Here is a 27,071-nt window from a genome sequence, read left to right as displayed (position 1 = left end):
GGAAATGCAAGGGACCCAGAAAGCCAAAACAATCTTGAAAAAGAGAAAGTTGAAGGACTCAGACTCCCAACTTCAAAACTTTCTATAAAATACAGTAATGAAGACACTGTGGTACTGGCATAAGAATAGACATATAGATCAATGGGATACAATTCAGAGTCCAGAAATAAACTCTCATGTGTACAGTCAATTGATTTTTGACAAGAGTGCCAGGACCATTCAATGGAGAAAGAATAGTCTTTTCAACAAATGGTACTGAGATGACTGGATATCCACTTGCAAAGAATAAATTTGTTCCTCTACCTCATAACACATATTAAAACTAACTCAAATGTATCAAAAACCTAAATGTAAGAGCTAAAAATATAAAACTTGTAGAAGAAAACATAACCATAAATAATCTTGGCTTTGGCAATGGATTCTTTGGTATGATGCCAAAAGCATAAGCAACTAAAGAAAAAATAAACTGGACTTCATCAAAATTAAAAACCTTCCTGCTTCAAAGGACATCATCAAGAAAGTGAGAAGACAGCCCACTGAATGAAAGAAAACATTTGCAAATCATATATCTGATAAAGAACTTATAACTGGAATATATAAAGAATTCTTACAATAAAATATTATAAAAACACATAACCAGAAATGGACAGATGATTGAATAAACATTCTTCCAAAGATCTACAAATGGCTAATATACACATGACAAGATGGTCAATATCATTAGTCATTATTAGGGATATGCAAACAAAAACCCTAATGAACTACTATTTCATACCCACTAGGATGGGCATAATCAAAAGGACAGACAATAACAAGTGTTGCAAAGGATGTGGAAAAATCGGAACCATTGTACGCTGCTGGTGGAAATGTAGAATGGTGCAGGCACTTGGGAAAAGAGTTTAGAAGTTTCTCAAAATGTTAAACATTGAGCTCTCACATGACCCAGCAATTCTACTCCTAGGTATATACCCAATAGCACTGAAAACGTGTTTACACTCTAACTTGTACATGAATGTTCAGAGTAGCATTGCTCACAATAACAAAAAAAAGTAGAAACAACCCAAATGCTCATCAATTGCTGAATGGATGAATACAATGTATCGTGTTCCTATAATGGAATATTATTCAGCAATTAAAAGGAACAAAATTCTGATTCATACTATAACATGAACTTTGAAAATATTATGCTGAGTGAAAGAAGTCAGACAGAGAAGACTCCATGTGGTCTGATTACATTTATATGCAATGTCTGGAAGAGCCCAAATCTATAGAGACAGAAAGTAGATTAGTGATTGCCTAGGGCTGGAGGTAGTAGGTAGGGAAGTCACTCCTAATGGTTTGGGGTAGGGTTATGAAAATGTTCTAAAATTGATAGTGGTGACAGTTGTATAGCTCTCTGTGAATACACTAAAAACCAATGAATTACACACTTTAAACTGGTGAACTGTGTGACATGTGAATTATAGCTCAATGAAACTGCTCTTTTAAGAAAGTGATCCAGGAAGAGTTTGGCATTTCCTCAAAAAGTTAAACATAGAATTACCATATGACCTGGCAATTTCAGTCCTTGGTATATACCCCCAAATAGCTGAAAACAGGGACTCAAACAAGTACATATACCCTCATATTCATAACAGCACTAGTCACAATAGCCAAACAGGTGGAAACAATCCAAATGTCCATCACAAATGAATGGATAAAGAAAATGTGGTCTATCCATACAATGGAATACTATGCAGCCTTAAAAAGGAACAAAGTATGATAGATGCTATAACATGGATGAACCCCAAAAACATGCTAAAGTGAAAGGAGGCAGAGATAACAATGTATATGATTCCATTTACATGACATGGCCAGAACAGGTAAATTCACAGAGACAGGATACAGACTGGTGCTTGCCAGGGGCTAGAAGGAGAGGGAAATAGGGAGAAACTGCCTAATAGATAAGGGCTTTTGCTTTGGAGTGATGGAAATGTTTAGAACTAGACTAGAAGGGGTGGTTACACTTTGTGAATGTACCAAATGCCACTGAAATGTCCTTTTTAAAATGATTAATTTTGTGTTATGTGGATTTCACGTTGGTAAATTAAAAGAAAAACCAATCCCAAAATCTAAGGCAATATTTCCATTTACCTGCACATTTTTTTTAGATTTTATTTATTTATTCATGAGAGACAGAGAGAAAGAGAGGCAGAGACACAGGCAGAGGGAAAAGCAGGTTCCAGGCAGGGAGCCTGACATGGGACTCAATCCAGGGACTCCAGGATCGCACCCTGGGCCAAAAGCAGGAGCTAAACTGCTGAGCCACCCAGGGATCCCTTACCTGTACATTTTAAAAGTTGAGAAGTATTTCTTTTTTTTTTAACGCTTTTTTAAAAAGGATTTTATTTATTTATTTGAGAGAAAGAGTGTGACCAGAGGTGGGGCAGAGGGAGAAGCAGACTCCCTGCCGAGCAGGGAGCCTGATGTGGGGCTCAAACCCAGGAACTTGGCATCATGACCCAAGCTGAAGGCAGAGACTTAACCGACTGAGCTACCCAGGCATCCCAAGAAATATTTCAAAAAGAGAGAATTTATTTTTTACAATCTGGGCTTGGCCTTTTTTGGGCAGAGGGTGGGGGGATACCTGAGAAATTTGGCTAAATTTAAAGAACTCTGGATAATCCTAGATATGAAAAGAATATTACTCCCTTTACTCTCTTATAATTATCACCATGGAATTAGCTCAGTTGAAGCTTTTGAAAGATTTACAGATTTGAAAGAGTACATCTCCTGTGTCCCTACTGTGGGAGATCAGCTTTGCTAACTCACCAGCACAAGTCAGCTGGGAGGCAGGAAAGCATTTGATTCCCAAGAGAAAACTTCACATGCTAATTAGTATAGAATACTCCGCATCCTAAACTCTCCATCTTAAGCCTGAATAAACTTCCAAAAACAAGATGTGGGATAGAAATTGGGAAAATTATCTATAACCTAGATACGAAAAGAATGGAGTTTAAGAGCAAATTATTCAAATAACCATCCCAGTTTGTTGTTGTTTTTATTTTAATTTGCTTGTGGAGACTATGTCCCTTAAACACTCAAGTGAGTTGCAACTAGATTCTAGTAGGGCATGAGAAAGAACTTCAGTATAAAAGAAACAAAGGAAATATTTAAGCCTCTAATTATATGGGGGTCGTGGGGGGCAAGTCATCTAGAAACAACATCTATTTATATATACTTCTTTTGGGGAAGCAGATGATCTTGTGTCTCCCAAATTCTACCTGGAATATTCTCAAAACATGAGGCAAATCTCATGAAGTTCTATGTTGAAGAGCTATAAAAAAAGAATTTGATCACTGAGGTATAAAATCTAATAAAAAGTCAATGATGCTACTAAATGCCACATAGGTATGGAGAGAGCTATTTATAAGCATATTGAATAAACAGAGACAAATTCACAGAGGCTTTCTTGTTCCCTGCCGTTGAGTTTGAAATTGGTACGTGAGATTTTATATTGGTACGTGTTCAGCTGCAATCAAATCAAACAGAAGCTCTCTCTTAGATAATACTTTATGATGCACGATAAATTCAAAGCTACATCTTCCTAAAGGTAGTTTCCCGTGTGATGCCAACATTCAACCTTTAGCTCCAGAGATGGTGCCTTGTGCACAAGCGCAGGGGGCGGCTGCGGAAGCAAGTGGCTGCCCGGGGAAAGGGGAGAAGGCGAATCCGGCTCACTCTGGCTCCCCTTTCATTCAAGAAGACAGGCACCCCCGCTGGCACTCACCTTTCTCAGATTTTCTGTCTTTCGTTGAAGACGAGGTGCCACAGCCCATGTCTTCTAAATCATGTGTGCTCATGAATTTAACTTCTCATTCCAAAACACAGTGTGACAAGTGCCTCCCTTTATGCTGCGAGGAGCCACTCCTAGCTGATCCACCTCAGTCATAGATCCTGATGAGGAAGACACGGGAGGGAGAGGGGGGGAGGGAGGAAAGCACCCGTTAACAGCAAGGTATTGGAAGGGCTTCTCGGCAGGATTCATTTTATGCTTCTCAACTGCTGTTCATCATGTGATGTGGAAAGTGATCAGACATCATTTAATCCTGGTGCATTTTCCAAAACACAGCAGCGGCACTAGAGCAGCTATAGATTGTTTTTCTGCTACGCATAAATTCTATTTTCCTTGCGTGTCTGGGTCAGATTGAGGTCTGCATAAAATAAAGCATTTAAAAATGCCAAGAAAAACGGAAATGTAAGAGCACACGATTTTCTAATTGAAATGCAGGGGATGGGATATGAAGGACCTGATGTAATTTAACTGTTTGGGTTTTAAGCTCAAAACAATCAAATGTATCTGGGCTTTTAAAAACACAGATTGGAGATGGACGATGAGACAAAACAACATATTTAAACAACTATGCCAAAATTCACATCAAAGTGAGTTCCTCCACCCTATTTCTCAGAAGCAGCTGGAGAGCTTTTTTTAAAAAAAGGAGGCTCAAGGCCTCCCCCCAGACCAGAGTGTCACCATTGGGGGCGGGGGCAGAGCGCCCTTTTGGTTTGTGGTTTGTTTTGTTTTGTTTTTTCTTTTTCTTTTCTAGCTAAACTCTATGCCCAAAGAGGGCTTGAACTTACGACCTGAGATCAAGAGTCCAGTCGGCCAGCTGCCCCTGGTGGGGGTGTCTTTTTTAAACAAGCCATCCATGTGTTTTTGAGACACACTTCCTACCAGGTCTATCCTCACACTTATCAGCTGAAACTGCTAAATTGGATTTTAGTATCCCACCTCGTAGCTTTTGGGGGTGATGCTTCCTTTATTTTGTATTGTTCCAAACCAGTCTGATCTAATCTAATCTATTGCATTTCTTAATAGGAACAAAGTCAGAGAACAACTGACCTGGGACCCTATCAGACATGTCTATTTTTCCATTAGCAGTACACTAAAAGCCTCTAAATTTTGACTCAACTAAAGAAATAGAAAAAATAAAATGAACAAAATACTTGAATTATGGAAATATTGTTAGGATAATAATAACCTTAATAAACAGATATTGTGATCAGAGCTAGGGCTGATTTTTTTTATGTATTGAATGAATTAACCCTCCCACACTTGGGGTTATCTCCAAACTTGATAGGCACTTCTTTCTTATCTTTCTTACCTACATCATGGGTAAAAAATGTTAATAAGTTCAGCTCCAAGGGCACAACAGCCCTGTAGCATTTCACTCTGGTCCATTCCCTAGGGTTACTGCAGATCCATTACAGTCACACTCTGAGCATATTCGTTCAGTTAGGCGGTAAATTCATCCATCATAACTATCATCTTACTTGTCTATGAGACATCCTGGGAAATTTTGCTAAATATTTTCATGAAAATAAGATATATATACTTTGACACCTTGAGTATCCCAGCCCCCAGAAGAAGAAAATGAAGAGCAGGAGGAGGAGGGGAGGAAGGAAGGAGGGAAGGAGGACATCAGTTTGGCATGATTTTTAATAACAATCGTAGAAGTTGAAAGGTGGGAGAGACCTTTAAAATTACCTAGAATTTGGGATCCCTGGGTGGCGCAGCGGTTTAGCGCCTGCCTTTGACCCAGGGCGCGATCCTGGAGACCCGGGATCGAATCCCACGTCGGGCTCCCAGTGCACGGAGCCTGCTTCTCCCTCTGCCTATGTCTCTGCCTCTCTCTCTCTCTCTCTCTATCATAAATAATAAAATAAAAAAAAAAAATTAAAATTACCTAGAATTTACACAAAGTGTAAGGAAGTCAAGCAACTTGCCTAATGTCCTATAGACAAATTGCTTGTCAAACTTTGGTGCCTATTACCTTCACCTGGGGAGCTTTTAAAACTCCCAATGCTTAAAAACAAACAAACAAACAAACAAACAAAAAAACTCCCAATGCTCAGCACTGCATTAAATGAGAATCTCTGGGGGTATAGAAAAAGACTGATGCCTGGGTCCCCTCCCCAGAGATTCTAATGTAACTGGGACTGGGTGGGGGTTGGGCATCGAGATTTTTTTTAAAAACTCCTCAGATGATTCTAATGTGCAGCCAAATTTGACAGTCTTTAATAGAGACAATGTTTTAGTGAATCCATGATGACACCTAAGGATCATCACATTTTCCTCTAAATGCTTTGACTCCATCTGTTTGGAACAGAATTTTTCCAAAGGTCATGTCAGGCTTATAAAGCAGTGGTTTCTGGCATCTATTCTTTTCTCGTTTTTGAAATTGGAGCACTATTTACCAATCACCTGCCTTCTCTCTATACTCAGAAATGTCTTTAAGAAAAAAAGATTTTATCCCTTTATTTAGAGATGGGGGAGCAGAGGAAGAGGGAGAGAGAATCTCAAGCAGATTCCACACGGAGCATGGAGCTGACCTGGGCCCATCTCACCACCCCAAGATCACCACCTAAGGCAAAAACTAGTCAGACCCTCAAGTGACTGAGCCACCCAGGTGCCCCCCATTGACAAATTTCTTTTTTAATTTTTTAATTTTTTAATTTTTAATTTTTTTTTTGAGAAATTTATTATCGGTCATCTGAAGCAGCAATGAGAACACATCTTCTGGGGTCCTTCATCACCTTTTGAAGTTGTTCACTTCGTCCTGGTGACCTTCTCCATGCACCTACATCAGTGCTCTCCGACATGAGTATCACAAGATTCACCAGGGGAGGTTATTAAAAAATGAACTCTCAGGTTTTACCACCGACACTCAGTCTGGAGGGTCTATCTGCAATTACAACGCAATCTTCCAGGGACTCTGACACAGGCGTTCTGGGATCTCAGTAGGAGAAACACTGCTCTCCATATCCCCCCGGGCTTTACTTCCATCTTTATGCTATTGTTGCTACCCCTTTTTGTGAACACAGAAGAGTTGGGCATTGAGTAGACAACACTGATTTAATAAGAAAAACTGAGAGATTTCAATCTTGATTTTCTTTCTCTAGAAAAAAAATAAAGCAATATCTCTCCAAAGGCATTTGGTTTTTAGCCACCTCTCAGTTCATTACACAACAAACAAAATTCCATATAAAAAATTCACTATGGTAAAAATAAAAATAAAAAAATAAAAAATAAAAATTCACTATGGGGACGCCTGGGTGGCTCAGCCATTGAGCATCTGCCTTTGGCTCAGGGAATGATCTTGGAGTCCCAGGATCGAGTCCCACATTGGGCTCCCGGTGGGGAGTCTGCTTCTCCCTCTGCCTATGTCTCTGCCCCTCTCTCTGTGTTTCTCAGGAATAAATAAATAAAACCTTTTTAAAAAAATTCACTAGGAACTACAAAGCATCAAACTTGAGTATATTTCTGTTAGACTATCAGCTCCATGGGTATCTTCCTTTCTAAATACACCTTGAATCTCTGGCACTTACACAGTACCTTTCACATAGCATATGTTTGATAAATGCTAAATGAATTAATAGAGCTTTCTACGCCAGGGTCCTTTATTTTTTTAAAAAAAAATATTTTTATTTGAGACAGAGGATGCACAAGTTCAGAGAGAGAGAACATGAGCGAGGGGAGGGGCAGAGGGAGAAGGAGAAACAGACTCCACACTGAGCAGGGAGCCCAATGTGGAGCTTGATCCCAGGACCCTGGGATCATGATCTGAGCCCAAGGCAGATGCTTAACTGACTGAACCACCCAGGCGCCCCAGCCAGGATCCTTTAAAAAATTAATTGCTGGGGCACCTGGGTGGCTCAGTGGGTTGAGCATCTGACTCTTGATTTCAGCTCAGGCCATGATCTTGGGGTTGTGAGGGCAAGCCTTCTATGGGGTCTATGCTAGGTGCAGAGTCTGCTTGAGAGATTTTTTCTCTCCCTCTCCCTCCCTCTTTGCCTCTCCCCCTGCTCATGCTCTTACTTGCTCACTCTTTCTCTCTCAAATTAATTAATTGAATCTTTTAAAATAATGAATTGCTACAAGTCATTATTGGTCCATGATTTGATGCTATCTGATTATACAAAAGCCTTTTATTAAACCAGAAAATGGATAGTACTTACACATTCATTTTTAAAGAAGCTTTTAAAAATCATGATGGAGAAAAAATGAGAATTGTTCTAGAATTCTTTGGTTATTAGGAAAAAATTTGCTGTTAAAATTTTTACGTTATTAAATCATTATTAAGCAGGTTCTTCTTAAGCTGTTTTTCTCCTTCAGGTAACAGGCAAAACAAACAAAAAAGAGCTCATCTTAATGCTCACCCAAACAGGAGCTAGGTAAGGCCAGATGCCACTTCTTACTCCCACACACTGCCCAAACTAGGCTGCCATTATCCACTTAAAGGCAGACAGGAAAACAAGTTTTTAAGCAGTGTATATACCTTTGAGGGCATCTCTATCTGGCTGTAAAGCTGATAAAAATGATTTGGGGATTTTCCATTATTGAGAAAAATCGAAGCTCCTTCCATTTCCAGGCCTCTGTCAGCGTTAGAAAAGCACTGAGTATGCCAAAGAAGTCTCTGGAGAAATGATTCCTTAGGGCCTGCAAGGGGTCCTCTGGCTCAAGAGGTGGGGAGTCTCTGCAGCATTGACCAAGACCCAAGGATGCCAGAGACAATGACATGTACTGCGGAAAAGGTGGAACTTGGCAAGAAAAACTTGAAACCTGCCTGGTGCGGCTGCCCCTACCAATATTTATAGATTGAGAATGGTTTTAAAGCACAAACATGAAACAGTGACTCATCATTGGCACTCACTTATAATCTGAAAAAGAAAAGGCTTCTAAGGCTTCTGCTGGAAAGCTTTTACTGTACGTGGGGGAGGGGAAGGCCCAACTGTTTGAGGTCTGGCTCTTTTCATCCTAACCACTTTTCATTTCTCAAGGTGAAAATACAAGGAAAGAACAAATAATGGCCCTTGGAGCCAACCTCACCTCAGCCATTAAGCACCCTCCAAGTGCTAGCCCAGCCTCCCCAAGTTGTCATTCATTCTTTATTGTCATACAAAGTACATTCTTCTTGAACTCCCACAGCTTGGCTCAGACACCTGGACCTGGACTCTGCCTCTGGCATTCTAGATGTGAACAGTGTGGTTTCCCATGCTACAGACTCAGCCTTTTTCAGAGATGCTGCCTCTTAGGAGAAATTCCTACTTTAGCTCTGGCCCTGAGGAACCCAAATCCAGAAACCAAAGTCATTCACCTGGCACCAAACTCCCACCTTGCAAAGTGGGAGTGAAGTAAGCAGGTCAAATTCTTCTGTGGAGACATGAGCATGAAGGACAGATATCTCTTCAGGCTCACCCTGCTGCTGTCTCCTTGGTACTCACCCAAACATGGGTTCTACAGCCTGATGGCTGTGGTTGAAGTCTAATTACAGGGCAGAGAATGAGGCTGATGGTGCCAGAGAGGCCCCTGCCACAACTATCTTTCCAGTAGAACACTGCAGCATTTCTTTGTTCATTTCCTTATGTCTGGGGTCTTAAATGAATAAGGACAAGTCTATGAGACCAACCTGGTAACTCTTCCCTGGTCTCATCAGATGAAAGGAGAAGAAGGGGAAGGAAACTACACTGACCACCAGAAGGTGTCTGAAGGCATCTGTTGCTGTGTCATCAAGAGGCAGCTTGGCCTGGTGCCAGGTTTTCCAAGCTATGTTTGTGGAAGAGTAGTTTTCCATGCTTTATGATTCTAGCAATAGGGAAGAAGAAGAAGAAGAAAGAAGAAAGAAGAAAGAAGAAGAAGAAGAAGAAGAAGAAGAAGAAAGAAGGAAGAAGGAAGAAGAAAGAAGAAAAAGAAGAAGACCCTGCAATCAAATAAGTTGAGGAGAAGTAGGATTAAACAGATTTCTTGACTGCAAGCTTCCTCAGAGCCTTTAACATGTTAATATTCTTCTCTAATAGGAATCTCTAAGAAAGAGCCAAGGTGTTCACTGTTTCCCAAATAGCCTAGCAAGGGGACCCTTTTGAATTAAAGCATCTCAAGAGCATCTGTTGTTCCTAACTGCCTAATGATGGGTCAGTGGAGCCTGTGGTTTAGAAGTCAAACAAACTGCGGTTATCTGGCTGGCTCAGTCAGTAGAGCATGTGGCTCTTGATCTTAGGGTGGTGAGTTCAAGCTCCACATTGGGTGTGGAGCCTATTTCAATAAAATTTTTTAAATTAATTAGTTAATTAACATTAATTCCTCTGCACCTCAGTTTTCTCCTAATAAGGAATAATAATGCCTACCGTACAGGCTTGTACTGAGGACTACTGTGGAAAAAACCAGCTTGAACAAAAAACAATTCTTAGTGGATGAGTCAGGAGGGGCCATGCACAGATGGGTGCCCACCACGGTAAAAGTGCTGAACCGAGACTGTGTTTGCTCAAATCTCTTCCTTCAGAATGCATGGTCTGGGATCTCCCAGAGACTAAAATCCTTGGGTGTCTACTCCTGAGATAATTGTAGATTCATAAGAAATGAACTGTCTTCCTGTGAGAGCACTAAGATCCGCAAGAATGCCATGTCAGTGATAATAATAATAGCTAAAATCACTACTATTTATTAAGGGACTACTGTTTACCCAGCACAGTGGGTGCTTTATATTTCCACTACTCCAGTTAATCTTCACAGCAACTCTTAAGGTGGTACCATCACTCTCATATTACAGATGAAGAACTGAGACTCAGAAATTAAGTATGTACTCCATGGCACAGCTGACTAGTAGCAGCACCGAAAACCCATTCTGTTCAATGGTTAAAGAATAGAAATGTCCACTAAAACGTAGCTATACTTTGGTTTCAGATCCAATCTGATGAATCTATGTAAGCACTAAATCACTAAAGAGAATTCTCAAACATTGCAAGAAATTCTGTTTTCCTTCCTTACAGAGAAATGGAAACCCAGTTGATCCTCTAAGATAGCAAGAGGCCAAGGGAGCTACAAGATTTCTGAACAGGAAGTTGCATAGTGGGCTTTGGCGAATGTCCCACTATGAAGGGTAGAAGGGTTTCTCAGAGTAACTCTTCCCTCATTTCTAGTTCTCACCCAAGTGACCACAGAGTTTTTCCAAATACCAAGTTCATCTGAAATAGGCAGCAACCCTTCAAATTGCAAAGTCATCTGTACACCTTTCAAAGATGATGACAACTGATTTGGAATCAGGATCTTTGAGAAAAATCACTCCGAGAAATTGCAAAGCAGTAAAATAAACTCTAAGGAGTGCACATTTCCTGTCTTGTGGCTACACAATAGATGTTTATAATGTAGACTTTTGCTTGCTCAAAATACCTAAGAACAAACAAACATATTACCTCTTTCTTCTGCTTGGCCAATGCAGAGGTTTTTCCTCACCCCAGGTGTTGCAAGAGAAACAAAAACAAGAAAACACCCTTCTCTATGAGGGACACAGAGATCTGAAACAAAAGAGGTACAATTCCAGCTCTCTCTGGATTACCCCTCCACACACATACACATGCAAGCACGCATGCATGCACACACTCCACATTTCACACCTCTGCAGCTCTCTGCAGGGAGAACTCTTGCTTAAATAAATCAAGAAATAAATACACATGCGCCCACACAAAGAAATAACTCAAACAGGCCACAGCTGCTTTGCCTTTCAGCCTGAAAGGCGAGCCTAGAGTCACAGATCCGAGAGAGGCCACGCATTGGCCTGTGCTCTGCAGCTGTCTGCCCCAACCCTGCCCTATTCCTGGCTCTGAGATAAAGGGACACACTCAAGTTACTGGGCTGGGATGGCAGGACTGCTTTCAAGGGGATCTGGCTCCATACAGGCAGGGCCAGGCCACTGTTGGCATAAATAACCTGCATCAATAAAAAACACACGCTGAATTTTAGTAAATAAGAGTGGAAAAGTGTTCAGTGGCTAACAACTTAGGTCAACCAAGGCTGATTTTTAGGCAACATTGCAAGCCACCTGGGCATGACTAAGAGAAGTGAGACCACCACACATTCCTCCTTGGGACTTGAAAAGGCATGGGTCAGGGAGCAGCCTTGGGTGCTGTGCTGCAGACTCCTCTACGACAGTTGAATTTCTCTAGCTATTCAAATAGCTGTGTGATGGAGAACTTGTCTGTGGAAGGGAGATTCGCCTCCCTCCAGCAGCAGAAAGGAAACTGAAAGTCGACCTGGAATTTTGCTGAGTTAGAGGAGGAAGAGGAGGCAACACATTCGAGAGATCAGGCGCCGATACCAGTACGGGTGCCACCAGCCATAGTTCCGGCATCCTTCCAGGCCATCCGGGGTGATCGTGCTCCCACAGTCTCATGCTGCAGCTGCACCCACAGCAATTCTCCTCCCCTCTTCTGCCTGGCTGGTTACACAGCATCTGTTTCTGAGCTTCCTGGCCTTCGGTGTCAGCGTCACAAGCTAGGATTTAAAGGACTCCAGCCAAAATCATTTCATAACCCCACCCAAGCTCCTCTTTAGCCAATTCCTTTCTGCACTTGAGAGCCATAGGAGATCCTGTGAAGTGGTTACCTAGCTTGCTATTTAATCTAATGGAGTCACTTTAAAAATAACTGGAAAGGCAGCTCTGGGCTTCTGTACTTCTATTAGCATATTAAATGTTATCAGAGGGCCTCATTATGAGGCAATACAACAGAATAGGTTTCCATGGCAGGGACTCCAAGACTAGGACCCAACGAGGCTGCCATATACTTTGTAAATGATAGTGTAATTACCCAGGATCTCAAACAAATAGTGGACAATGTTGCTCTTTGGCTGTGTTTCTGGCCAAATGCCTATTCAATCCACAGTGGTTAAATGATAGTTATGTCTAGATATGATTGTTCCAACGCCACCTCTGTGTGAAGCTTTTCCTAAATCACCAAAGGGGAGTTAGGCACTCTGTCTTCTGGCTCTCGAAGCCATGTGTGGGTCCAATTATATAGAGCGTCCCAAGGTGCACTGTAATTTGTCCTTTTACACTTGAAATCCTGAAAGGAAGGGATCCATTTCATTCCTCTTGGCACTCCTGGCACCAAATGAATAAAAGGTATTCACCAAATATTTCTTTAATCACCGAAAGAAAGGAAAGAAGGGAAAGAACTTGTGATTTAGGCAGTTATTTTAACGGCTGGCCTCTGGACCATGCATTGCATTGGCCATACCCTTTATGTGATCTATCTAAAACTTAGAATTTGCTTAAAATGAAGAATTTCACCATATTTTTTTCCATCGTATGAAGAATGCTGAAATGTGACTTTGAGCACCAAAATAGTCTTACAGCTGGCCTCCAACTGTCAAATGAACCAGCACTGACGTATGTGAATAAATCATAATAATAACATTTATTGAGCATGTACTAGGTACTAGGCACTTGTTAGTTTTATGTGTGTTAATCTTATTTAATCCGCACACCCTCCTATGTTGCATATACTATTATTATCATCCCTATTTACACTTTAGGACCTGGAGTCCAAAGTCAAAGAGCAAATGAGTGGCAGAGCTGGGATTTGAACCTAGGCACTTTAATTCTCCAAACCCTACTTATGATCCTTACACTGTACTGCCTTGGTCAGCACCTTAAGTGTTTGCAAAATGAAGGTCCCAGCCTCCTCTCAGATGCTCTCTGACTTTCCTCCAGCTGACCAGGGATGCATTCTCCCAGCCTGAAAACACAAAAAATAATTGGCAAAGTAATGTTAACAGTTTTAAACTCCCTTGTTAACAGACTTGTACCCCTAACAGTCAAGGTCAGTTTCTCTCTCAGTGGGCACATCACTGTATGAAAACAGCCAGCAGGAAAGGTTGGAAAAGGCCATGGCAATACCAAATCATCCTGCACCAAGATGGCTTATGCTCTTCAATTCGACACAATTCAACACAACACCCTGAGCACCCCTACATGGCAGGCACTGTGCCAAAGGACAGGGACATAAAGGGGGAACAAAATGGACATGATGAGGTGGGGTGAACACATAGGTAAATAAGAAATTAAAATAAAATCACAAATTAAAATCCTTCTCTCCTATTGGAATATAAGCTCCCGGTACCTAAACCAGTGCCAGGCAGATAATAGATATAGATTACATGAATAAATAAAAGTGATATGGTATGATAAGATTTCTAATAGGACAGGTACAGGGTGCAGAGAAAGAGCTCCAGCCCAGAAAGGGGGATGAAGGAAGGCTTTCTAAACGAGCTGCTGGGGTGCCCGGTTGGCTCAGTCGGTAGAATGGGTAACTCTTGATCTCGGGATTGTGAATGCAAGCCCCCTTTGGGCATAAGGTTGAGTTAAAGAAAAAGAAAAAAAGAGAAGCGATGCCCTGCCCGAGACCTGATGGTTGAACAGCCGGAAGCTAGAAGTTAACTCAGAAGAGAAGAGGTGAGGGAGAAAAGAGTGTTCTTGCAGATAATGTGTATTTCACCATGCTTAACAAGGATGTGAAATGAGAGAGGTAAGCCAAAAATCAGAATGAACTGAGTTCCTAATTATAATACTGCAATTAGACGTACAAGTGGGTAGTGAAAAGTGCCTATCTTCTTGGACTAAACAATGGCAGCCTCTCCACCCCTGCAGGCCGGACTTACTCTTTCTCGACTGTCTTGGCTGTCCCTCCTTCCTTTCTCACTTGCCCATTTCCCTACTGGGTTTGCCTTCGCCTTCCTTGCTCTCAAATGCTTGTCTCAGGGTCTGCCTCTGAGGGAACCCAGACCAGGACACTTGGTTAGTCTCTGGTGGGAGCAAGCTACAGAAAGAGAGGGATGGAGAGGCTGGTTACCTCACAAGGGAGAGACTGAGCATTGCAGCCAGACCCCTCCTGCCCCACAAGCATTCTGGAGTTGGCCGCAGTTCCATCTTCCACCAAGGAAAAGTAATTCTAATGGGCAGCTCCTATTATTGGTCATGACGCACACCGGGGAACATGCTAGACTCTAGAGCGAGCCACTGGATTTGGGACTAGACCGAGAACAGAAGTAACATGTGCAGACCTATTTGGTGGTACTTAAGGTGTCTGCCCACTCGGGGCCTTTGATACCTCAATGCCCAGCAGCACCCCCTTTGGACAGTAGAAAGCAAAATATTAGAACTTGTATTTTTATCTATTTTTAAATTCTTTTTGAATTTCCTATTTTCATGTATGTTTGGTAATGTACACAATATATGAGTACTGTAGTATTGGTTACAAATAAATTAATATACCCGTATTAGGGGACCGTTCTCAAAAAGCTTGGGCTGTGACAGGTTCACAATCAAAACCATTCCCAGAATTTTGATTTAAAGAGCCTAGTTCCCTTTAAAGAGAAGAAAAGAATACCAAGTAATTTTATGTTTCAATAAAGAGAAAGAATCAAGCTTATTTCCAGGGATGAATTCTGGGTATTGAAAAGGCACAATGAGTAAGAGAAAAGAGATGCCAGCTTTGGCAAGTCATTTGAGAATGATTAAAAGAAATTAAAGGTGGGTTACAAATCACTAGCAAGGCAAAGACATTCATAAAGGCCAGTGCTGGCCGGATGTATCTGTTGGGGTCACCTGGTCAGCAGCCACGATGACAGGCTAAAACAGCTGTCATTACATGTCGAAGTTTACAAGGGCAGCTTTGAAAAGGCTACAAAAGTTGACCTTTCCGTGGTTGTAATTTAATAAACAGAAGATTGGTAGGTACAGGAATTTAAAGTTTGACTACTGCTTCATCTAGCCCTAGCTTGGTCCTAGATGGCTTAAGTCAAAAACAAAAACCACACAAGCTCCTTAAATTAACCCCGAATTTTCAGAAATAAAATCAGAAAGCTGCATAGAGAGTCATGGTCTGGGTAGAATAAGGGCACTCTACCCACCCCACCTATCTCTCCTGCAGAATGAAGCTATAAAACACCCAGAACAGAATCCATGGAGCAGCTTACCTGAGCACTGTGGCAGGCAGACCCAAGATGGCTCCCACAAATCCCTGCCTCCTGGTATCCGTGCTCTTATGTAATCCCTTCTCCTGCAGTGTAAGGCTGGACCTAGTTACTGGCTGACTTCTAATCAGTAAAACATGGCAAAGATGTTAGGATGTTGCCTCCATGTCTAGGTTATAGAAGACTGCCTTTCTGTCTTGCTAGCAGGCTCCGTCACAACTTGAGTGCTTTTGATGAAGTAAGCTGCCATGCTGGAGAGGCCGACATGGCAGAGGACTGAAGGAAGTCTCTGACGAAAAGCCAGCAAGGAACAAAGGCCCTCGGTCAAACAGACCTCAAGGAAGTGGGTCCTGCCAACAATCACTTGAGATTGGAAGTGGATCCTTCTCCAGTTAAGCCTTCCGATGACTGTAGCCTAGCCAACACCTTGACTGCAGCAGCTCGTGAGGACCCAGGTACACTATGTCTGGATTCCTAACCCACAGAAGCTGTGAGATCATAAATGTGCATTTTAAGCTTCTAAGGTTTTTGGAAATCTGTTACATAGCAATGAATAAGTAATACAAGGACTCTGAAAAGTAAGTAGCGGAAGGAAGACTGAGGAAGATGAGAGTTTGAAGTACCACAAAACTGGGGGTGAGGTGGCCATTTTCTTCCCTCCAGTTTTCCCACCTGGATTTGAGGAAGCAAAAATTCAAATTAAAGCCACAAGGGACGCCTGGGTGGCTCAGCGGTTGGGCATCTGCCTTCAGCTCAGGGTGTAGTCCGGGAATCTGGGATTGAGTCCCACATCGGGCTCCTTGCAGGGAGCCTGTTTCTCCCTCTGCCTGTGTCTCTGTCTCTCTCTGTGTGTCTTTCATGAAAAAATAAATAAAATCTTTAAAAAAAAATAAAGCTACAAGACAACACAGGACACCTATTAGGATAGTTAACAACAATCCAGTCACACCCAGTGCTGGTTAGGATGTGGAGCAACTAGAACTCTCATACTCTGCTGGTGAGAATGAAAAATGGTACATTTACCCTGAAAAATAGTTTGGTAGTTTCTTGTAAAGTCGAACATACACTTACCATAGGACACCATCATCCTACACCTGGGTATTTACCTAGAGAAGTGAAAGTTTATATTCACACAAAAACCTCTACACAGGTTCAAATGGTCAAATACAGAAAACAGTCCAAATGTCTTTCAGTGGGTAAGTGGATGCACGACTGTGGGACATCTGTACAGTGGAATACTACTTAGCAAAAAAAGGAACAAATTATTGATACACACAACCTGAATGAATCTCAAAGGCATTAGGCTGAGTAAAAGAACACGGCTTATAAGGTCACATACATTTCTATGACATTCTTGGGAAGACCCATGGTGATAGAGAATTGATCAGTGGTTGTCAGGGTTTATGGGTGGGGGAGGGTGTGACTACAAGGGAGTAGCAAGAACAAGTTTGGGGGGCAATGTTCTGTACCTTATTAGGTGACACTAATCTATCCACGTGTCCAGATTCACAAAACTGTCGATTTTACTCTACACAAATTTTAAAATAAAGAGTTTCAGAGCTGGCCCTGGTCTAGTGTCTTAGGGTCTGCAAGATAGTAAAGTCCCCAGGGGCTGACTTTGCCAAGGGCTTCCGGAAACCACAGCTAGAAGCAGCGCCTTCTACTGCAAACTTCGACCTCTAAGAAAAACACTTGCCCTTCCATCTGACTTCATCTTAAGCTCTCTATACATGGGCAAAACTAAAAAAAAAAAAAAAAAAAAAAAAAAAAGCAGAGATCCCAGGCAAAAAACACACTCCAACCATTCTTTATTCAACAGATACTTACTGAGCATGTTCTAGCTACAAGGCAGAAACAAAACTGAATACATTCTGATCCATTTCCCTTCCAGGTTCACAGTTTAACAAGGGACACAGGTCTGTGCACGAGTAATTTCAAGACAGGAGGTGTAGATACAGAGATATGTCCATGTACTGTTAGATTCTAGAAGGATATTAGTTCTGCCAGGGGAAGTGAGGAAATATTTCATAGAACATGAAAGGTGGGAAAAGGCATTCCAGGGAGCAGGGGCGCATGTTATATGTGAGTAATGTTTCCTGAGACTGGGGGATAGAGAGAGGGTGTATAGAGCAGAGGATGGGGAGGTAGGTTGGTGCCAGCTGTGATCATTCTTGTAAATCACAACAAAGAATTCAGACTTTAACTCATCAGTCAGGGATTACAATTTCAAATGCTTGCGTGGGCTGAAGCAGGTAATATAAATGAATAAAAGCAGCATAGGTGGATTCTAGAGAGTTTTTGTCTAAGTGAGGCAGCTGCTACTTACTGGCAGCTCCCACTTAGGCTGCCATCCAGAAATCCTGGCCCAGGGTTGCCCGATGTAATTTTTCAAGAGAAGCTGAACATATTTTTATGTAAAATCTCCCTACTTTTAAATGTCAGTATATTTCTGCAAATTTAGGATGCCACCAATTATAAGGTATTTCATTATTTTATGTACCAATAAGAAAAAAAAAAGCCACCCATCAAACCATGACCCCCCGTGAATTTTAAGACACATTCCCATCTCAGAGGTGCTAAAATGTGAAAAACATGGACATCATAGAATCAATAAAAGGCAATCATTCTCATCTTCTCAAAACAAAACAAAATAAAACAAAACAAAACAAAACAAAACAACACTGTACAGGCCCCACGGATGTGGTGTGAAGCTGCCAGATGGCCAACTCAGTTTTTAAGTGAAGGGAAGCCTGAAGGTAATCTGATTAGATTCAAGTTTGAGAAAGATCACTCTGTGGGTCAGATGATGAGGATCTGGAAGCCACAGGAAGCCCAGTGAGGAAGCCCTGGCAACAATCCAGGATGTGCTAAGGGCTGGATTAAAGCTGTGCTGGGGGGTGGGGGATGGGGGAGGCACCTGGGTGGCTCAGCTGTTGAGCGGCTGCCTTCAGCTCAGGTTGTGATCCCGGGGCCCTGGGATAGAGTCCTGCATCAGGCTCCCCATGGGGAGCCTGCTTCTCCCGTTATACCTATGTCTCTCATGAATAAATAAATCTTTAAAAAAATAATAAAAAATAAAGCAGCGCTGCTGGGGATAGAGAGAAGGGGCCCAAATGTGAAAGCCTATCCTATAATAAATCCCACAAGTCCCCAACTGGGTATAGGGAGTGAGGGAGGTTTCCGGTTTGGATTAATCACTTCTTCAGTATTTACTGGGTGCCTACCCCATGCTAGGCATTACGCTGAGTGCTGGGTGTACCGTGGTGGACAAGACAGACGCGGTCCCTGCCCTCTCGTCATCTACAGTCTGGTGAGCAATGTCATTAACTGTGATAGAGTATTAAAGGGGCATAGGGGTAGGACACGAAGGGGAGGTGGAGAAAAAGAATGAATTCACATGTCCCATTAGCAGCAGAAACCTGAGTTTAGAGCCCAGGAAATAAATCAGGTCTACAGATTCTCATCAGGTTACAGATAACAACTGAAGCGGTTCAGGAGGATGAAACAGCCAGGGAGAGCTTATAGAGGTAGGCAAGAGGGGCACAAGCAGCAGCCTGGGGAATTGAGACATTTAAAGGAAAGGAGGAGGAGGAGGAAGGAACAAAGGAGACTAAAAAAGCAACAATCTGGAAAGGAAGAGGCCCAGGAGAGGGGGGTATCTGTAAACCAAGGGAGACAGGTATTATCATATAATCCAATATACTTGCATCTATAATTATTTCGTAGAAATAATTTACCTTGGCAATGTACAATTCAGATTTTTCAGTTACGGGTGTTTTGCATGAATGCCAAATAGGCTTATCAGAACTGCTTCTTATTTAGAGAGTTGCGATATTTTTAAATATTGCCACAATCTGTTCCTTTAGCTTGTATGTGCTTGCGTTTTGCATGTATCTCGGTTTGACATCTAGCATGAGTCAATGGCAGAGTAATGGTAATTTCTTACTTCTTCTTATTTTCCTTCTGCAGGAGCTATAATCTGCCATTCCAAGATAAAAATAAAACAAGAATATACATTTATGCAACTCCCTCTTGTATCAAGGCACTGGGAATTGAGCAAAACTGATCTAAGCCCACAGTGGAGTCCCCTTGCAAGAGCATCATGTGGTTCTTGGCCCAGGGCAATGTCATAGGTGAACCTGTAATGTGGTAAGACACTTTGGTCCTCTAGAGTTGCTCAGAAAGGTCCTTTATTTTATAGGAGAGGACACAAGGCTCCGAGAGGTGAGGGGGCCTCCCCAACATTTACAGTCATATGATTGGTGGCCAATACTCCTTCCACATCAAGGTGCCCAATTCCACGCTATAAAGATCACCCAAATATAAATTATATTAAAGTATATATATAATATATATATATAAAGCATATAAAATACCATATTCCATAGGAGGGAGAGAAGGGACCTCATCCTCATACCAAATTCCATACACAAAACCTAAAGTCTACCAGAGTTGGCTAAACAAACAGAGGAAGAAGGCTAACTTTCAATCCTATGGTTCCATGCCTACCCCGATTTCATTCAACTCATCTGCTCCATTAAGCATTCTTACCCTTCTCTCTAAGTTTTATCAGGTCTACACTGGTTCAAGGAAAATAGACTCCTAGATCTTCACTTTGTTGGTTACTGAATCTTTCAGCCTGACTTGCAGGCTCAGGACACAATCCATTGTCACGCTTATAGGTCTAACTTAGAGAGAATTTCTCAGCCTCATCTGGAATTTTCCAGAGGTAGATTCTAGAATTATTCTTTAATAGGTTGCCTTGGCAACCCCACAATGTCAGATGCAGATATGACAGTACCTGCCAACAGAATGTGAACAGCACAACCTGGATGAGAGAACCACTTCTTGTTTATTAGAAAGACAGGTTGCAGGTTCTTCAAGTTTTCTTTCAGCCACCATTTGCCTCCCTGTCAGCCATTTTTGCATCATGAACACAGAAAACAAAGAGGAGTTGCTTTCTTGGAGGAACATTGAATCTATTAGCTAAAACAAGGCCTGGGAAAGATCCATGGCTTTCTTTTCAAAACCATGGTTTTGAGAGTTTTTAGAGAATTTTCTTTAAGAGCACTTATTCTTGTCTTGGTTTCATTCATATATTCATTCAACAAATATTTGTTGAGCATTTATGGTGTGCCAGGCACTGTTCTAGACCTTGGGGAAATACCAGTTAACAAAACTGATAAGGTCCCTTCCCTCCTGAAGTTTATAGCCTCATGGGGGAAGCAAATGTTAATTAAATAATCATAAAAATAAATATGAAATTACAAAGGAGAAGTACATGTAGTATGAGAGTGAGTCAGGAGGTCAAGCAAATAAATGTTTATCAGAGAAAGTAAGCTTTGAACTGACACCTAAAAGCCAAATACTGATTAATTCGATAAAGGTGTTGATGGAAGGAGGAGTCAAGCATACACTTGAGTTAAGACTAGCGACCTGGAGTAAATACTGAAATCTATTATTTAGGAACTTTCAAGGGGAGAACCTAGAGTTTAATGTAGGTTTTAAGCTCACTAAAGCTGAAGTTGGTATTTTTACCAATATTCCAAAGAGTACAAGATCTGTGAGTCTCATTTACATAAAACTCTCTAAAACAGGGCTTCTCAAACTTTAATGTACTTATAAATCAACTCCGGATCTTGTTAAAACACAGATTCCTGGGCCCAGCCCTTAGAGGTCCTGATTCAGTAGGTCTGGAGTGGGGCTCATGAATCTGTGTTTCTAATAAGCTCCCAAGTGATAGATAGTGAAACATGCTTTGAATGGCACTGTTCTGTAACACAGTACAATTTTTATTTGTTTAAATCTCCATTTTTTTTGTCAACCCACTCTCTCATAACTTTTAGAGTCCAACTACGTTCTACAACGTTCTTATGATTTTTATGGCCAATTGAGTAGTATCACCAGAACAAAAAAGTGTTGTGATATATAAATAAAATAATGCCATAAGGTAAAGATTTCAAATATTTACAAAGAATGAGAGAAATAAAAATTATAATCAAACTGAGGTATCAGTAATGTGAAATTTCACTGATTACCCAAGTGAGGTGGGTTGTTACTCTCACTTAGTGAAAAGTCTGATTTACAGAGTAGTTTTAAGGAAATGTCATATAAATTAACCTGATGTAACTAAGGGTAGGAAATTTCTATATATTTAATGACTTTTTTTTTTAACAAGTTCACTTTCATTTTTGAATGAAGCTCTGGATTTTATATCACATGAGATAAAATGACCTTTTCAGGAGCCAAAGGCAAGCCACCCCAAAATGTGCCACTTTGGCACACAGATTATTTCCAGCTAAAAACAATCAAGGCCCAAAAAGACACATTGAAGAAACTCCAACCTTCCCCCTAATTGCATAAAACAATTCAGACAGAGGACCTGCTCCAGGAGGAGAGCTCTCACCATAGATCACTACATTATAATATAAACTAGGAGTGGTAGACAGGGAACAGAAGGGTAGGGAAATGGAGCTGGAACCCTCCATCATAAATCTCATGAAATTTTACCTTAGGAATTTTCAAGTCACATTCATTTGAGATTCGTTTTGCTAACTTGGTTTGGACTCAATCCTCTGTCACTTGCGACCACAAGATTCCTTCTGACACTGTCAGATGGGGAAGAAAAGAGAATAATTTAACATAAGGATTACAGACTTAAAAGAAACTTTCCAAACTCTTGCCTAGTGCATCTATTTAATCAAACTGATGGTCAAGCACAATATAAATTACCTTTCCAGAAGAAAAAACAGCAATAAAATCTACAATGTGCAATTGTGTAAATTCATTCATGTTTTTTTTCCAAAAGAAAAAACCTGGGCAATTGAAAGTGTTTTGTTTTGTTTTTTGTAAACATGTCCAGGACAACTCCTTTAAGAATAGATGTGTATTTGGGTTTTAGAACGAACGTTAGACCCAGAGGCTGACACTGGAAACCTATGACTAATACTGAAATAATATTCACAGACAGTTGTCATGGCAGCCTGCTTGTTCTGCACAAAATAGAACCCACTGCATTTTAACAGGATTTATCAGAAGAAAGCTGCTAGCCTACAGACAGCCTCTAACTGAGTTAAACAACCTAATTGGTTTTATTATTACATTAGCCCTCAGACTATACTCTAATTATATCCTCCCCCAATCACAAATATTTAAAATCACTAATAAAAGTCCATAATATAATTTTTGTTTAACACCTGCATCACTCTTGAAATCATCCCATCAGACTATGGAGGAATAACTCAGAGGCAAGAACCGTTGTGTGCACTTTTGAATCTCCTTGTAAATCTAAAGAAGACAGTAAGCGTTGAGCAAGTAGAGCGAGTAGCTAATTTTCATTTCCATCAACAATTCGCATTGGCTTGATGCTGCTATCAGGTATTTCCTTTTGAGTGGGGTTCTGTAGGAGTGGGGAGTGGCCAAATTGTTCTGTGCTCAGTTCCAAAGTCCCAGGCGAGTGACTTTAGAAACTAGTGGCATCTCAAGACATATAAACAAGGGAGGTGGAGACATAGTATTTTGAGCTAATCTGTTCCTCTCCTGGGTGGGCATCTTTTATCAAATTTAAGCTCGTTGGCTATGATTGTGGGTGATTTTGGAGGTTAGAAATAGCTAGTATTGAGAGGAATACCACACGGAGCCATCTTTATTGTTAGACAGGCTTTTTGCACATCACCCTGCCCCCCTCGCCCCTCTTCCTTCTCCTCTTTCGCATCTCTACTTTCAGAGACAGGAGACAGGGTCTATTAAAATTCAATAACATCCTGAGTTAGGAAAACAACATCAAACCATTATCATCCATTAACAGCTTGGAACAAATCAGTCCTTTGGGTAAATTAATGTTCTTTAAACTCCTTGAGATGGGGCCATATCATACACTTAAAAGAAAAAAAACTTCCCACACTACCCAATACCGTGCTCCCAGACATATTGCAAGCATGTGGTAATAAACAACTTCTACAAGGGATTGCAACACAGAGCAGTCCCTCAGTAGCTGGTGGACAGAGCAGAGACATTGTCAAAATGACATAGTAGACATCTAAGGGTAAGAAACGTGGAAATGTTGAATCGGTAGGTATATGTTTTCCCTTATGTAACTGAAACTACTACTAAACAACGGCATTAAAAATTAGATGTTTTATTTTTCACATGTAACAAAGGAACTGGAAGTATGAAACCTGGGACTGGGTCCCAGGCATCTTCTTTTTTTCAGCCAAGTCACATAGCTTTCTTCTTCAAAATTGTCAACTCATGCTCACAAAGTGGCTGCTCTACCTCCAACATCCACATTTGCATTCCGGGCAGAAAGTAAACAACTAAGGGCAAAATGAGGCATACCACCTGAGTCTACTGTCTTCTAAAGAAATGGTTTTGGAAGACCCCCTGCTTCCATACATCTCATGGCCAGAACTGTGCTTCAGGGGATCCCTGGGTGGCGCAGCGGGTTGGCGCCTGCCTTTGGCCCAGGGCGCGATCCTGGAGACCCGGGATCGAATCCCACATCAGGCTCCCGGTGCATGGAGCCTGCTTCTCCCTCCGCCTGTGTCTCTGCCTCTCTCTCTCTCTCTGTGACTATCATAAATAAATAAATAATTAAAAAAAAAAAAAGATAAAAAAAAAAAAAAAAGAACTGTGCTTCATAGTCTCTTCTAGCTGCAAGGGAGCCTGGGAAATCAAGTTGTTTTAACTGGATACATTGCCAACTCAAACAAAATCAGGCAGTGCAGTGTAGAGGTTAAATACAGCCCATGGAGCCAGATGGCCTGGGTGTAAAGCCCTGCTCCTTTATTTACTAGCTATATGACTTAGACAAAGTACTTAATTATTCTATGCCTCCATTTTCTCACCTATAAACCAGTCAGAATAACCTTTTCTCACAGGGTTCTTGTGTGGATTAAATGAGTTAATCTGAGCAAAGAGTTTAGAATAGCCTCTAACACATAGCAAGTACAAGTGTCTATTCTTATCTTTATTATTGAGGAAAAGAAAAAGAATGAATTTAGTTTAAGCACCTAGCAGTACGTGCCACAGATGTGTTTGCCCACTCTCTCTAACTCTACATGTCCTGGCTACTGTGCTATATGTGAGCAAGTACCCTGCTGTGTTCGAGAAGACACACTGAAACCAAAACCCTGCCCTCCCAGAAGTGGCTGTCTCTCTCCCCATTTACTGGGAACCGAGGGCAACCCAAACTTCCAAGTACCCAAGACAGGACACCACTGCCAGCCACTGCGCTGATGCCCATCCATTTTAGATGAATCATCAGGACTCCTTCTATTACAGTCAGTAAACCCAACTCTAGCTAGCCTAAGCAAAACCAGGCATGCATTCTTCAAATAACTGAAGAGTCAACAGGTATAAGTAAGGCATGGCTTGGGAGAGGCCTGACAGGACAGCACCCAATCATTCTCTTTCTCAGCTCTAATCCCTTGCTCTTGGCCCCATTCTCATGCTTTAGGCAGGCAGCAGATGACTTTCATGCTTTGTGGTCACTCACCAACTTCTGCATTCCCTACATTTGATTCTCACATCCTCAAAGGAGAAACAAGGCATTGGCTTCTCCAGCCTCTCTCCGGGCAAGGGCACAGGTATGTAACTTAGGCTCCAGCAGAGACCTCAGTTCAGAGGGTGACAGGAGGAGTCAAGGGGTTATGAAATCCATCTTGCGACAACACAAGTGACAGAGGGATCCAGTTTTCAGAGTCTCGGGGCCCCATCACTGGCTCGACTTGCTGCCTCTGTACTGGAAGGGGGAGCAGTGGGTGTCTTGGCTGGTGCAGCCCTACTATGAGATTAAGACATCATTCCTGGCTTTGGAGTCTCCAAGGCCTTTTTGGAGATCCTGTGAGCCACCAAATGTCCTTTAATAAACTCATTTTCTTGTGAAACTAGCAGGAGTGTTGAATCCACTTAGGTAATGTTCTGCTTTGGTAACCACCCAAAACCCTAGTGCTTTCAATTATCAAGGTTTATTTTTCACTCCTATTCCGTGGCCAGTGCAGGTTGGCTGCAGTTCTGTCTGTCACCTGGGGTCTTTTCTCTAAGACTCAGGCCAACCTCTCTCTGAGTGTTGCTATTCCCATAGCAAAGGGGAAATACGGAAGTAGCGAATCACAAGCTGGCTCTTCACACTTTCACTTGGAAGCGACACATACACATCACTTCTACCCACGTTTAATCAGCCAAAGCAAGTCACTCAGTCAAGCCTATCGCTGGGGAAATGGTATAAAAATCCTACATGGGGAAAAACAGTGAGTATTGTGAACTAGAGGGTTCTACTGTATGCATCTAAGAGGCTGGTCTGATACCTTATAATAGTAAGATGGCAGCAGCCGGGTAAGAAGACAGAGAGAGATGTAGAAGACTACGTGGGCAAAGAGCAACAAATATCAAATATCTATTACGATAGGCTAATTTCAAATGTTTGAAACATGATGAGCTGCAAAAGGGGGAAGAATAAGGTGAGCTGACATACTTAGGGAATGACTTATTTTCTTAGTACATACTTGGGTTTGCTACTGAAAGGGTATAACTGTTTCTAAGTGAAATCAAAGAAACTGAGCTTCCTAAATCAGCTCAGTGTTTGGGGCCATGGTTTCTTTGGTTGAGTTGCTCTCCATGGGTGAAGCCAGACAGTGGGGAAGCTGCACCACACATCTAAGAATCTGAACACTCAAAAGTCTGAAGCGATTTCTAGTCCTTATCTACTAGTTTGCTGATTTCAGATGCTTATGGGCATACCTGGGGGGTGACAGGCCTCACAAGTCTCACTAGACTGCCTGAATGGCAGAGCTATGGCCATCTCAAAGGCTATCCACAACGCTGACAGTTGCAAGGTCAAAGTCACCAATGGCTTCCTGCTTTTGAGGAATTCATCTTAAAATGACAAAGGAGGGGCACTGATGGCTCAGTGGGCTGAGCATCTGATAGTTGGTTACTCAGCTCAGGGTCCTGGGATCCAGCCCCGTGCTCAGGTCACAGTGTCAGGTTCTTGGGAAAGAGCCCTGCCGTCAGGCTCCTCGTTCTGCATGGAGCCCGCTCGAGATTCTCTCTCTCTCTCAAATAAATAAACCTTAAAATGAAATAAGATGAGAAAGGAAAAAAAATAAAAGGTATCCATTTCCTCCCTGAGTACATATGAAATATTAAAAGAGAACAATGGCACTCTTAGGGCAACAATGCGTAGCCTTTAAGGACATGGGCCTCTTGGAATCACTTAGCTATCAGGAGACTGAGTAGAAGCCCAGCCCTGCCAGTCACTGGCAGAGTGGTGGCAGGCAAGGCA

At 41.7% G+C, this 27,071-nt stretch overlaps 1 protein-coding gene across 1 annotated transcript in view; it reads right to left on the bottom strand.

The window, feature by feature from the left end:
- The window catches only part of PPEF1 (protein phosphatase with EF-hand domain 1), a 122,779-nt gene that overhangs the window by 94,744 nt on the left and 964 nt on the right, over positions 1-27,071 (bottom strand). Inside the window, exons 2-3 of the mRNA XM_041740360.1 lie at positions 19,012-19,114; positions 15,791-15,873 (exon numbers count right to left, since the gene is read on the bottom strand). Of these exons, the coding sequence (XP_041596294.1) occupies positions 15,791-15,873; positions 19,012-19,114 (186 nt within the window). The remainder of the gene's footprint in view (positions 1-15,790; positions 15,874-19,011; positions 19,115-27,071) is intronic.

The sequence above is a fragment of the Vulpes lagopus genome, chromosome X (assembly GCF_018345385.1).
Source record: "Vulpes lagopus strain Blue_001 chromosome X, ASM1834538v1, whole genome shotgun sequence".
Taxonomy (NCBI): Eukaryota; Metazoa; Chordata; class Mammalia; order Carnivora; family Canidae; genus Vulpes; species Vulpes lagopus.
The sequence above is the reverse complement of the archived record's forward strand: the minus strand, read 5'-3'. Positions and strand labels throughout refer to the sequence as shown.